The sequence below is a fragment of the Oryza sativa genome, chromosome 6 (genome assembly GCF_034140825.1).
Source record: "Oryza sativa Japonica Group chromosome 6, ASM3414082v1".
Taxonomy (NCBI): domain Eukaryota; kingdom Viridiplantae; phylum Streptophyta; class Magnoliopsida; order Poales; family Poaceae; genus Oryza; species Oryza sativa.
Window position 1 is genome coordinate 10,886,541 of NC_089040.1, and position 14,679 is coordinate 10,901,219.

A 14,679-nucleotide genomic window follows, 5' to 3' on the forward strand; every position below is an offset into this window, starting at 1 on the left:
GAGTTTGGACTTCCGATCGACTAGCTACAAGAGGATGGCCAAATAGCGGAGTGTGCCCCCTATGCCGTATGACGAACGAGACGGTATGCCACCTTTTAGCTTCCTGTAGATACACCAGAAGGATCTGGAGACTGACGGCCAACTGGGTGGCTTATCAGCAATTGGGAGCCATGCCAAAGCGTACACGAATGGTGGGAAATGCTAGCCAACAAAAGGGAAGTGCCCAAGAAAGGGCTGCGATCCTTAATCCTACTCATAGCCTAGGAAATCTGGAAAGAAAGGAACCAAAGGATCTTCGAGCACAAGGAAACGGCAGCCCCCAACCTTATGGCAAAAATAAAGGAAGAGGCAAGAACCTGGATAATGGCAGGCGCAAGGCGACTTGGAGAATTCCTACCAACTTAATCATAGCGCTTATGTAATTTTGTACAGCTCTTTTTTTTGCCCCTAGGGGTTGTATTTTTTTACGCCTATATCTAATGAAATAGCACAATCTCGTGCTGATTCCTTTCAAAAAAAAAAAAAGATACGCAAGATGCCTCCCGACAAGCGACGGTCCAGTAAGTTGGACCAGATTGATCCTCAGAATCGCTCACCAATTTGCCATGCAGAAGGTTGGACATCACAATCATGGACGGCAAATGCAGGGAGCCTCCAGCAGTTCGAGTGTAAGGGTCTATGGCCCATCATCTTATTCTTACACAGATCTTCATATACATGCATCCTCTTGATCTCCAGCTTATGCCCTCTCTCGAAAATCATGCCTGCCATATTTGATATATCTGAATCAGTATCAGTTACTAAAAGATATTCCCATTTTCGCTGAATCTACTTGTCATTGCTGTCTGAAGATTAGCAGTATACGCTTTGGCGTCTGCATGTGAGATTGACTCGTTTTGCTTGTAACCATATGGGGCTGTGATTCTGTGAAGATTACTTTGAGAGAAGAGTAAAACAGCCACGTGACCACAGAGTTTGGCTTTGGGATATGAGTGAAAGAAAGATTATTGTGGGGACCTTCAAAGCTTTGGGGGTAAAAAGCTTTCTTTAGGGTAATGCTACTTTCTCCGTTTCATATTATAAGACTTTCTAGCATTGTTCACATTCATATATATGTTAATGAATCTAGACATGTATATCTATATGAATGTAGGCAATGCTAGAAAGTCTTATAACTTGAAAAGGAGGTAGTACAATTGTAGAGGCCTCCAATTTCAATATGTCCATCCAAATTTACCTAGAAAAGAAAAACGTGCTTGGTATAAAGAATCTGGGGTACATTGCCTATACAAATTCTCGTGTTGCTATAGCAACCATCAGTATGACCTTTTGCATTCATTCAATGAATGTCGATGCAGGAACATGTTCCATGAACCGAAGTGAGAGCTAGTATTACAGAAAAGAAAAGAAAAATATTGTGTCCAGACTCCAGGCTGAACTCTAGCTTTAACTCAAGATGAGTTGGATTTTCAGTGTGTTCTATCTAACATGCAGCAACCCTGATATATGACTACATATGAAGGTTTATATCAAAGAAAGGTAAAGGAAAATAGTGAAGTCTACTAACTCCCATAGTCGCCACTTTATACCCATGATGCTATCATCAGAGCTTTATTCTGACTCAGTTGTTAACAGCCACCCACATTTTTAGGCCATCAGGTGTGCATGTGGCTTAAATCTATCTCAGATTAGCACTATTGATTCGAGTTTCACTCTAGTAATTCCCAACACTATGCTTTATTATGACAAAACAGCTAAAGATTGGGGTGCATCGATGATTTCAGTAGGAACTGTTGTTTTGTAGCCTGTGTCAATGTCTAACTATCCATGTAGCTAATTGTGCCAAACTCTGTTCCCAGAGAGAATCTGCCAAGAGTGAAGGGCTAACAATCCCTTTTGATAAACACAAGTAATTCAATCCCCTTAGGCACCCCCACCAAATGAGGTCATTCTAATGTTTTATATCAAATTACCCGCGTAAAGAATTCGATCCTGTGAATACAACAGGCCCTATATGACAAAATGCATAGGGTACAGAATAATAGAACATGTCACATGGATGGAAGAGTTTCTTACTGTTTCTGATGGAGTGATGGTACCATTGAAGCTCTTCAATATCTCAGCACTGCAGTAACTTTACTTACAGTGCACACGGAACACTAGGGCAGCATTCTTTGAGAACAGGACCATTTACAGTATTTTGCTATGTCCTGAGTAAACAGCATGTTACAAATTAGAAAAAAAAAAAAGATAGGGAATTCAAAGATAGACACAGGATTTTCTCTAGGACAGGAATTAATAATTAAAAATGATTTACCTGATGCGAGTTATGTGCATCTATACCATCCCATGTTCCTTTTCTTTTTGCTACCCTCAGAGATCCTCTTGCGTTTGGGATTGCAGAACTTGATAAGGTTCTGAATACAGAAAAAAAAAAGCGTATCGCAGTATCAGTGAACCATAGCGGCAAAGTCACAAAATAAGTACCTGGAGAAGTGCAGAAAGTCAACACAGCTACAATCGTTTTCCTTCACTTTCCTTATCTTAAATATCACAGGTAAAGAAGGGAATCAGGATATGTGCCAGTACCACATATGTATGCTCTGCATAAAACTACATAGTCGATGCAAAAGCTTAATGCAACTTGACTGGCAGCAATATATATATAGCACTAAATAACCAAAGCTTAATATCAACTGGAATAGAAGGGAACTAGTGAAGATTTTGTTATCACAAATTGCAGAACCTGGTGATGCCATTCTCCCCAAGATGTACATCAGTTGCCTTTTCTATTGGGGGTGTCAAAATGGATGGAGAAATCTTGGCGGGAAAATTCCATTTTGTCTTTTGAACCCTTCTCAAAATTCATTTTTCGATCTCAACTAAAAGACCAGTTGTTTTTCAGCCTCAAGTTTCAAAACTGGACAAACACCACCTTAAGGCCTATTTTATAGTGGTTTTGTTTAAAACAAAGGTGGTTTTCACAAGTGCCAACTCCTATTATACATATTTTCCAGACATAGATGACACTTAGATAAGTTCACATCAATGAAATGAAACTTAATTGGTGTACATGCTTACTATCATGCCAATCAAAGCCACCTTGGAATATGGTTTAGGGTGTGATTTACCCGGTTTTGAATGTTAACCGTTGAGGGTCAACAACAAATGGTGTTTTTAGTTAAGGGTGAAAAGTGGACTTCAAGAAGATTTCAAGGACCAAAATACGACTTAACCCAATCCTGAGATAAAACCAACGAGATGTTTCCCCAAACCTATTCATGCAAAACTGTCCAATTCATTTTCATGTGAACAGCCACCTGTATTATAACGAACGAAAAGAAAATTCGCATGTTTCAAGCATTATTCATCTCCTCATGAAACCAATCAGTTACATACAACTAAACATGATCAAAATTCTAATCATATTCAACCAAGGAGAAGAATAAAAAAGGCTGCTGCGTCTGGAATCTTATCTCCCTAAATGAAAAATGTTGAATATTTTGTTCAGCAACAAAGAACATCATATCCTGTAGTCCTGAACAAAAACCAAAGACATGATTTTCATCTAAAATACAAAGACATCACAACAGTGGCAAAAAGGAGTTTTTTTTTTCAACAACCTGCAAGACGTTCGCACATCATAGCATTAAGAAGTAAAAGAATGGGGCAGACAATTGAGAACATGTGCGACTACTGCCCCCTAGCCAAACTTGGGAAACAACTAAAACGAAATGACAAGCACACTGAACTATTCAAAATGACTTAAGAGAACTTATATGTGATACAAGACACAGTCTACCTCCACCTATTACTGTCCTTTTGATTTCTTGAACCAAATGATCAAGGAATTTGAAAACATTGTTCCAACAATCTGCTCAGCTCCTTGTTATTTTGTTACTCCTTGTTATTCTCCAGCACAGAGGCCACCTACCTTTCCTTTCTTTCAGCCATTTTGCGATACCACTCAATAAAATAATTACAATCATAAGGTATAGCACCACCCCGCATACTACCAAGAAGACAAATATTGATGTTCTGACCTTTCTGCAGCTTCCAGCTGCATAAGCTGTCATCAGAGCCAACAGGTCTAGTATCATGATCAAGAACAATGCTTGGAGTGGAACCTTATTCTTTCTCACAGATTTACTCAGCAGAAGCATGATTACAGCAATAGATGCCATGAAAGAGATGGAATTAGAAACATAGAACACCATATAGCGTCTGGAGTGTATGTCCTTAAGGAGCGGGTTGCCAGCCTTGTAGCCATCACGACTGTCCTCTGACCAGAAACCCCCGGGTGGGTTCAGACCAGCTTGGTAAGCAATGGATGCAGCAAGAATTGCAAGCAGCATCAAGTACTTATGCCTCTTTTCTTTCTTTTCATTGATAAGGGGATCTGACTTGTCACTTTCATTTTTTGACTGACCTGGACTTGCTAGTGACTTTTGAGAATCAGCAAGCCCAAAAAACTTCTGTAACCATCTCCCTGACCTGGCTGGCGGTTCTAGTGCATCATTTGTTGATGACAGTACAAGAACTTGAATTAAAAGACAGATGAGAACTGCAGCAGTTATGATAATGAGATAACCTATTGATTTTACTTTCCTGAAGCTTCCTGCAGAATAAGCAATCAGGAGACCAAGCAAACCCGCTATCAAGCAGACACGCAGTGCGTAGGACTTGATTCCATGCTCGCACGATTCCCTATTGACAAGTAGTATGATAACAGCCACAGATGACACAAATGAGAGAGCATTTGAATAGTAGAAAACATCATAACGCTTTGGATGGCTATCTTGAAGAACTGGATTGCCAGGTTTGCCACTCCCATCAGGCCAAATGCCACCTGGAGGGTTCAGGCCAGCTTGATATGTGACAGTTGCTGTTAGAATAGCAAGAATGAATAGCAAATTACGCCTCCGCTCCAAGTCCTTCTCATGAGCATCCTTTGCATCATTATCTACATGATGTTCTTGTAGTACATCCTGTCGCCGCTTAAACAATTGTTTCCACTGTTCAGGAACTGCATACTTTGAAGCCAAAACATGAAGAAAAGTATATGCAACTACTACAAAAAATATCACCACTGATATGTAAATGGACTTTGTTTTCTCCCTGCAGCTCCCAACAACAAAAGCCCCCAATAGAGCAAGTAAGTCAGTTATCATCGCCGTTTGTAGTGCACGGCGTTTTATAACCTTGTTGCTCATCTTCCTGTTCAGGAGCATAATGAGCATGACAAGAGAAGCTAGAAAGGCAATCGCGTTGAAATAAAAGAATGCAAGGTATCTCTTATGGTAATTATCCTCAAGGATGGGATCACCAGCTGAGTGACTAGGGGTATTTGATGTCCAAAAGCCACCTGGTGGATTTATACCCGCCTGATATGTCAAGGAAACTGCAAGAATTGCAAGAAGCAATAGGTATGTGCGTGACTTCTTAAGACGAACATCATCTGGGTTTTTCTCGCTGTCACCACTGATTCTACCTTTATCCTTTGTGCCATCATTATTGCTCACAATGCCATCCTCCGACTTTCTGACTTCTCCATCAGCCTCTGAACTATCATGATGACCGCTCAGTTCTTGAGTTTGTTCTTCACGATCCCTCTGGCACTTGGCTATATTATGTTCAGTGTCAGGCACATCAGCTGATACTGTCCGATCACCAAGTGCTGAAATTGGTTCGGACAAGACCTGCTCTGGCAGAGGACCTTTTCTACTTGGTACATCTGCTGATGAAGAGTGTACTGTTGCAATGGCCAAATTATCTTTCTGATCATGAAGTTGATTTGCCATATTGGGTATGCTATCTTTTATGCTTTCCAAATCATTGGTTGGTGCAGATTTTACATCTTCAGTTGATTGGTCACCCAAATTTCCATGATCTGTATCCTGCCGAGAACTTGACAAGGGTCCTTCTCGATTTCCATCTGATAACCGGTTTTCCCGTGGCCATGAAAGCATTTCTAGAAAATGGTCAAATCTAGGTCTCAATGCATTATCGATCCAAATTGTTACAGTTCTGGATTGAAAGAACATAACAAGGATCAAGGCACATATTAAAACCACAACAATTATGAAGATCACAGACAGTGATGTTGCAACATCCCTGCAGCTTCCTGCAGCATAAGCAAAAATCAGACCAAACAGTTCGGCTATGACACACACAAACAATGCCTGAGTCCTTATCCCATGCCGGCTCAATTCTGTGCTCAGAAGTAATATGATTGTGACCAAAGATGCCACAAAAGAAGTTGCATTGGAACAGGTGAAAATATTGAAGCGGCGAAGGTTGTGCCTGCGAAGAACAAAAGTAGCTGGACGGTAGCCATGACTGTTTTCAGCCCAAAAGCCACCAGGTGGACTCATTCCAGCTTGGTATGTGATAGTAGCAGCAAAAGTTGAGAGCATCAATATGAACTTACGAGCTTCCTCGATTTCTTCCTTATCATTTTGGTTGCTCCTTTGCTTCTTGGGGAGATGACAAATGGTTAGAACTTGCTTCAGCATTCTTTGCAGCTTCTGTACAGTTTGATGCATAAATGTTTGTACACCCTCTTTTAACCATTTTGGAACCACCCTTATGAATACTAGAATGTGGATTCCAACATAGAAGAAAACAGATAAAACTAGCACCAATATATAAACAGAAGACTTTAGAGCTCTGCAACTCCCTGCAGCATAGGCCCCCATAAGGCTAAAGAGGTCCAATATCATGGTAACCTGCATCGCACGAAGCCATAAATGCTGATTGGCCACACCCCTACTTAGAAGCAAGATGATTAAGACCAGAGATGCAGCAAAGGCTGTTGCATTGCAGTAAAAGAATGCTTCATATCGCTGGAAGAATTTAGATGGAAGGAGAGGATCACCAGCATGATGGACAGGGCTGTCGTCCGTCCAAAATCCCCCTGGTGGACTCAGTCCAGCATTGTATGTGACACTAACAGCTAGCACAGCAAGAAGTAGCAAATACTTTCGCAACCTCCACAAGAACACAAAATCAGTCTTGATCCTGACTTCATGGCTATTGAGTGATGCTGACCTGCTGGAGCTGTTGCCAGAATCTTGGTCTTTAATTTCAACCATCTTGCTATCTTGCTGGCTTTCGATGTCGGCTGCTTCATCTGCCATCTGACCATCATCGCGCGATTCTGGAGTAGGGAGGCTATTGCTCTCAACAATCTCACTCTGAGGGTGTCCGCCATCCGCCTCAGCTATGCTCTCACTCCCCCGGTGAGGTTGCATGTCAGAGACACCCTCCGTCATTGCATTCTATCTGATGCACGACGGCTCCTCAGAAAAGTGAAATTGGTTTCAGGATTCGATGGTAGCTCAATGGTGGTGAAGAACAACAAGAACAGAGATATTGTGAACGATACAAAGGAGACAAAGAGAGAAGACCTGCTGAAGTCAATGACCAAACAATGAGAGGCACAAGAGGGTTGGCGCATGGGACTGCTTGCTTGACCCCACGGCAATAGCAATGTTTTGTTTTCTAGCAGCTTGCCCAAGTTACTATAAAGAAATTGAGTGAGACATGTAAACTTGTAAATGACTAATAAGTTGGAACTAGGGGTGGATATCGAGCCAGCTCGGCTCGGCTCGGCTCGGTAAAGCTCGTTAGGATAACGAGCCGAGCCGGCTCGTTATCCTAACGAGCTAAAAACCCAGCTCGGCTCGGCTCGTTTAAAAGCTCGAGCTAGCTCGTTAAGCTCGCGAGCCAAACCATCCAAAAACTGCCCCTAGCCCTCAGCAACAGCCAACACAGCAAGCAGCCAAGCATGCATAATGATAGTATGATAAATTGTTACATGAAAATATCAAAGCAACAAATCACATTCACATATAAGTAATCTACTCAAAGTCTTGGATTAAACACATTTCACAAGTACATAAACGTCCACACTCCAGTACTCCACAGTCACAATGACACATTCTGAGTTACTGACATAGTGACATACATCATCAGTTCATCACATATTGCAATTAACTTCAAAATAGTTCAACAAAAGACTGTAATTAAACATAGGTTCAGTCCAGTACAATAATCCATGCTTCAAGTTCAATAGTTCAATACTTCAATACACCAATATTTAGCATAAGTGCATATCTAGTAAAGCTGCAGCCTGCAAGGTTCATCATTTTCATGATTTCATCCAACACAGTTGCACATAAACACAAAACACAAATAGCATGGCAATTGGCAGCTCCCTTTCTCCCATAGTCCCACACTCCCTTTCTCCCATAGGGTGTAGGCTTGTAGCCTGCAGGTAAACAAATTATAGAGTATGATATAAATGGGTGAAAGTCATAAACTTATTAAATAAATATAAATTGTCCCTACTAGTTGCTTGCCACCACACAATTGGGGAAGTCCACTATTTCGATGTCATCATCTCCATTTTCTCCCTATGAAAACAGTCCAAAGTGAACATTTTATACAAAAGACTTGACAAAAATAAAGAATAAAAAATAATCATTGCATTACATACCACAGGGATAGGTGCACTATTGTCATTTTGAGAGGCTCTTATCCAGCTTGAAGCACAAACCAAAGCCTGAACTGTTTCTGGCTTCAAAGAACTCCGGTAGTCATCAAGAATTCTTCCCCCGGTACTAAAAGTGGACTCTGATGACACACTGCTAGCTGGAACAGCCAAGAACCTCTTTGCCATGTTGGACACAACAGGAAACCTATGGGCATTTACCTTCCAATAATTGAGTAAGTTGAAAGTGCTATCTTCGAGGGACACATTTGGTTCATCTAGATAGATGAGTAACTCAGACTTTGAGGATTCTTTAGCATTTGACTGCAAAAAGGATTGAAATCCACTTGGAATAATTGAAGCCAATGAGGTGGTAGTAGAGATTGAGGATGAGGCCGAGTGACCATTGTGTGGACTGTTCCCACCTTGGTTGTGGCGACATATCCGCTCATACTTTCTGTAGAGTTTTTCCATCTCATCAGTTATGGCAGCAACCTCTGTTACACACCTTGTCTCACCAAAAAATTCACTGAAGCACCATCTAATGTACCTCATTTTGAACCTAGGGTCAAGGATTGTAGCAATGATCATGATATTGTTTGTGTTCTCCCAATATTTATTGAATTTTTCCAACATTGCATCAGCCATAGTCACCAGCAATACATCATTAGGGTCAGGTTCATAAAGTCTAGACTGCTGCCCTAACCTTGCAGCTTCTAACAGTGCAGTTTGTGCTTGTGCTCTAGAAGCTAATATTGCAATCTTAACTTTAGCTATGTATGGATAGAAAACATTGGCAGTGGGGTAGGTTGACCCTGAAAATGCAGTGGTTGCACCAGACATTGTTCCCAAGATTGGCTGAATTTTCTCAAACAAATCCCATTCAGATTGTAAAGGTAGCCATTCATATTTGGTGTCTGATTCAGCATAATAATCAAAACCATTTCTATACTCAATGCATGTCTCTAGCATCCGATAGGTCGAACTCCACCTTGTTTTAACATCAATAGACAACCCTCTACCAACTTTAATTGAATAAGTGTTGCACACACCCACAAACTTATACATACGGGCTGGAGACTTCTTAAAGTACTTCACAGTGTTCCTAACATTGGTTATCAAAGATTGAATTTGTTGCAGGCCATCATTAACAACCAAATTAACTATGTGGGCAGCACAACGAACATGGAAATAATCTGGATCAAACTGAGCATTCTTTCTAGCAGCAAGCTTAGACTTCAAATTTGAAACAGCGGTGTCATTGTTTGAAGCATTATCAAGGGTTATTGTCATGACCTTGTCCTCTATTTTCCAATCAACCAAGCAATCAAAAATAGCTTGAGCTATGACAATACCGGTGTGAGGAGGCTCCACCTCAACAAAGTTTAGGACACGGCATTGCAAAACCCAATTAACATCTATGTAATGAGCCACCAAACACATATACTGAAGGTTTTGATTTGATGTCCACATATCTGTAGTTAAACTTATGGTCTCAGCCTCCCTAAGACTTTTCCTGAGATGTTCCTTTTCAGATTCATACAATTTCATGCATTCACTTTTTATGGCCTTGCGACCAATGAATTCATAGCTAGGATTCATCCACTTCATCAAGGCATTAAACCCTTTATGCTCAACAATTCTAAATGGGTAATCATGTAGAATTATCATACGGGCAATCAAAAGTTTAGTGTGATCATGATCATACTCAGTAGGATGCACAACCATAGAACCATCAGCTAAAGGAAAATCAAGTGTACCTTGAGCTTTAGCCTTTGCAAGCTTGTTCAGATATATTGTGCACTTATCTAAGTGACGATTTAGTGTTGTAGTGGTTCCCCCAGGGCGATATGCATAGTTGTGATGACAAAACCTACACTTTGCCTTACATTCCATTTTCCCTTTTCCTTCTTGGAGGGAACATTGATCACCTTATAATATTTCCAACAACTAGCATGCTTTCCTCTTGTTATCTTAACTTTCGAAGGAGATAGTGAAATACCTGCCTTTGGCCTTTTTGCACCTCGTTTTTGAGTCTTTGATGTGTCATCTCCATCCTCTCCCTCACTGCTGCTTCTTGACGAAGGTAGGCTCACCGACATCTCATCATTCAAGTCAAAGCTGTTTTCTTCATCCTCCCCTCCATCTGAAATGGCCACCATGTCCATTTCCTGCACAAATTCAATTCATACACACACAAACTGATTACTAGCTGCTAGCTGCCTTGGTAGTAGCCTAGTAGGTATAGCGATTCATTCAAAGCTAAATGCAAAATTCACAGTGGTATAAATCAAGTGATTGTGGAATTTAGATACATACCACGGTCGTGGACACATTAGCTCGTGATGCTGATGCCGGTGACGGCGATCCAATTGCCCCACTTGCGATTGCGGTCCTTGCGGTTGCGGATCCTCGACTACGGCCAACCTTGGTTTGAGCAATCCGTGCGGAGCGTGTACGTGCCGCTGCACCTGCACCTGTAGCTGCCGACGAGGTTGGCTTCGCGCTCGCGCATTTGCTCTGGGATTCCACGCTTGGTGGTTGCGGGTGCGGCGCCTCCTCCATGTCAGTAAGCAGCGGCGTGGAATGTGGATGGCGAGATGGCAGCGTCGAGTTCCTTCAGTGGACGGCGGCGTTGAGTTGCTTCTCAAACGCGTGGCGCCGGCGGCTGGCGGGTGGCTGGTGGCGGCGCTTGGCGGTGGTGGCGGCTGGCGGCGGCGCTTGGCGGTGTGGCTGGCATCGGCGCTTGGCGGTGCCGGCAGGCGGCGGCACTTGGCGGTGGTGGCTGGTGGCAGCGCGTGGCGGTGCCGACTGGTGGCGGCGCTTGGCGGTGGCTGCTGGCGGCGGCGCCTTGCGATGGCTGGCTTGGCGGCTGGCGGGTGGTGCCGTGCAGCCGTGGGCCCGTGGTGGTGGCTGGCGGGCTGGCGGCGGCCGGCGGGGAGCCAGGGAGGAGAGTCGGTCGGAGACGAGAACGAGAGAAGGGGAGGAGACGAGATCGGCCGCCAAGCCAGATCGGGAATTGGGGAATGGGGAATTGGGGATAGACTGGGGTCTGGGGCTCTGGGCGTCAGGCCGTCTGGGAGTACTAGGGTTTTCGGCAGGCGGCAGGCCGGCAACCGAGTTGGGCTGTTGGGCTGGGCCTCCATTCTCATCTGCCCTGGCTCGTTAAGGCTCGCGAGCGGCTCGCGAGCCAGCTCGAGCTGGCTCGTTATCTCTAACGAGCTGAAATGCAAGCTCGGCTCGTTAGGAAAACCAAACGAGCCGAGCCGAGCCAAGCCGAGCTTCTCACGAGCCGAGCGAGCTAACGAGCCACGAGCTTCCTGGCCAGCCCTAGTTGGAACCGATCAATGATGAGAATCCACACCAGCCTGGCTGGTATTGACACTAATAAAAGCATCACAGGGTCACCTTGGAGTTAGACCCGTGCTAGTATATACAAGCCCACTAAAACCAGCATTAGTAAAAGGAAACATGGTACAAATAAACTAATGCCATGTTGATCTTATCATGTCCCAAACTAAATACCAGTGATTAGCACAAAAATAATTGGTTGCTAGGATTCCTGAAGATATACTTTTCCTCTCCTTTTTTTACACAACTCCTAAATAGATAATCCAGGGTCACCATAGATGAATTGGAAGGTGTACTCTACTATGTCAAATTGGCAACAGTAAGTAGCAACGTATTATCAACCTATCCCAGCACTGAAGTTTGAGACTATGAGAGGCGTGCAGTGGAACAATATACCTTCACACGAGAAACATCAGACATCGCCGTGCTCAAGTACAGTTCAGTCTGTACCCCAGCAATTTCCAGCCAAGCGTGCGCGCTCCAAGAAACGCCTCCCGGGGCACAAGCAACCCACGGCTGTAGAGTGCAGACCCCGGAGACAGGGCCGCCGGCTCAGGCAATGCGTCGAACACCTCGCGTCCTCGCGCGGCCTTACTGCCGGCAGCTCAGCTCGGGCCAGCATTTCGTCGAAGACCACGACTGCAGGTACAAGGCAAACGAGTTGCAATACCTCCGACGACGCTCCGACCGTGTTGCGGTGTCAGGTCTCCCGCCGGAGTTGTCCTCACCGGCGTCGTCGGCTCGTCGCCGTTACCTAGGCGTGGCTTCGCGACTCCCCAGTTCCCCACTAGCCAACTTTTTATTTTAAGACGCCACTAGCGGAAGGAAAGCGTGGAGGGATATTCCTGAATGAATAAAATATGACGATTCAGTTTCTAGGCCCTGTCTGGTTCTATTGACTAATGTTTAGCCCTCACTTTTTAGCCTTAAATTAGCTCTTAAGGATCCAAACAGGTGGCCTAATTTTGAGCTAATGTGAATTAGCCCCCCTCAAAACATTAGCCCCTCCAAGGGGTGCTAATGGAGCTAATTTTATGTGGGGACCATCAAAAAGCAGCTTTCTCTCTCATTCTCTCTCCTCTCTTTATACTCTCTCTTCACCTTTTAGCCTTGAATTAGCCCATGGATCCAAACATACCACCCTAGGCTAATATTTAGCATATCAATTCATGACTAAACATTAGCTCTCAAAATTAGCCCTGGGCTAATCTTCCAAACAGGGCCTAGGATGATTAGTTGAGCGAATATTTCACGAAGATGTTGGACGAGAGTATTCGGCCAAATTAGCTACTACCTCCGTTTTATATTATAAGATTTTCTAGCATCGTCCATATCTATTAACTTATCGAAGGAATAGAAAAAAGAGCCTCCACGTTCGCTCTCACGGCCAAGAAATTTCCACATTAATCAAAGAAAAAGAAAAATAGAGTCCATATAGAAATACAATTTAGAAATAGTTAAAATTCGGAATTAAAAAATAAGGAATATTGAAAGAGGAGACTAGAGTCTATATAGAAATACAATTAAGAAACAATAGAAATTCAGAATTAAAAATAAGGAATATCAGAAGTAGAGTATAGAGTCCATATAGAAATACAATTAAGAAATAATAGAAATTCGGAATTAAAAATAAGGAATATTAGAAGTAGAGTATAGAGTCCATATAGAAATACAATTAAGAAATAATAGAAATTCGGAATTAAAAATATGGAATATTAGAAGTAGAGTATAGATCCATACAGAAATACAATTAAGAAATAATAGAAATTCGAAATTAAAAATAAGGAATATTTGAAGTAGAGGATAGTGTCCATATAGTAATACAATTAAGAAATGATAGATATTCGGAATTAAAAATAAGGAATATTAGAAGTAGAGCATAGAGTCCATATGAAATACAATTAAGAAATAATAGAAATTCGAAATTAAAAATAAGGAATATTAGAAGTAGAGTATAGAGTCTATATAGGAATTTAAAACTAACTAAAATTTGGAATAAACATAATAAAATTAAAAGTAGAATTTAGAGTTCGTATAAAAATACAATTTACAAATGACTAAAATTCGAAATTTAAAAAAACATGTGAAGAAGAATCTAAAGTCAATACAAGAACACGATTAGAAGTAACTGAAATTCGAAATTAAAAATTAAAGAATATTGAAAGATGAGTTTAGAGTCTACGTAGAAATACAATTAGAAATAATAAAAATTCAGAATTAAAAATAAATAATATTGGAAGAAGAGCCTATAGTCTATATAGAAATACAGATAACGAAAGTTCATAATTAAAAAAAAGGAAATATTGAAAGACAAGTCTAGAGTCCATATAGGAATATAATTTACAAATAACTAAAATTTGATATTAAAAATAATTAGTAACTAACACGTATATAAAATACAATATGAATATTACACATTAGTAGTTTCGTAAAGTTAGTACAAAATCTAAAATTATATTGTCATTTTAATATATTTAAATAATACGTTAATAAAACATATATGCTATTATATGAGAAAAAAATATAATGATGCTAGTCGCGCAATCTGCGTGGACCACCATGCCAGTTTATATATATGTTAATGAATCTAGACATACATATGAAACGATTCATTAACATATATATAAATGTGGGTGATGCTAAAAAGTCTTATAATATGAAATGAAGGAGTAGATGAGAATATTAATCTTTGCTAATCTTGTAATAGATTATTAATAATCAATACATTTTGTTATTGATATGTAATTAACTTATCAAAACTAGCGTTGATTAGATATAATTAGTACTCCCTCCGTTTCAGGTTATAAGTCAAACTGCTTTAAGTTTGACTAAGT

At 41.5% G+C, this 14,679-nt stretch overlaps 2 protein-coding genes across 2 annotated transcripts; both read right to left on the reverse strand.

Moving 5' to 3' along the window:
* Positions 1-382: 382 nt before the first annotated feature.
* Positions 383-7,409, reverse strand: LOC107281158 (uncharacterized). The gene is made up of 3 exons (XM_026026512.2): positions 2,318-7,409; positions 2,077-2,210; positions 383-764 (listed from the first exon to the last, which is right to left on the reverse strand). Exon 1 carries the CDS (start codon positions 7,272-7,274, stop codon positions 3,879-3,881), a length of 3,396 nt encoding a protein of 1,131 aa, XP_025882297.1. The 5' UTR covers positions 7,275-7,409; the 3' UTR covers positions 383-764; positions 2,077-2,210; positions 2,318-3,878.
* Positions 7,410-8,006: 597 nt separating this feature from the next.
* LOC107281259 (zinc finger BED domain-containing protein RICESLEEPER 2-like) lies at positions 8,007-12,665 on the reverse strand. Its single transcript, XM_026026031.2, has 4 exons — positions 10,814-12,665; positions 8,501-10,665; positions 8,353-8,417; positions 8,007-8,272 (listed from the first exon to the last, which is right to left on the reverse strand). Coding segments are annotated over exons 2-4 (1,956 nt in total). The 5' UTR covers positions 10,391-10,665; positions 10,814-12,665; the 3' UTR covers positions 8,007-8,271.
* Between the last annotated feature and the right edge of the window lie 2,014 nt (positions 12,666-14,679).

Coding starts and splice junctions, on each gene's coding strand:
- LOC107281259 (XM_026026031.2), bottom strand. CDS start 10,390: ATGGAATGTAAGGCAAAGTGTAGGTTTTGTCATCACAACTATGCATAT. Junction 8,418..8,500: donor ATAGTGCACCTATCCCTGTG/GTATGTAATGCA, acceptor CTGTTTTCATAG/GGAGAAAATGGAGATGATGA.
- LOC107281158 (XM_026026512.2), bottom strand. CDS start 7,274: ATGACGGAGGGTGTCTCTGACATGCAACCTCACCGGGGGAGTGAGAGC.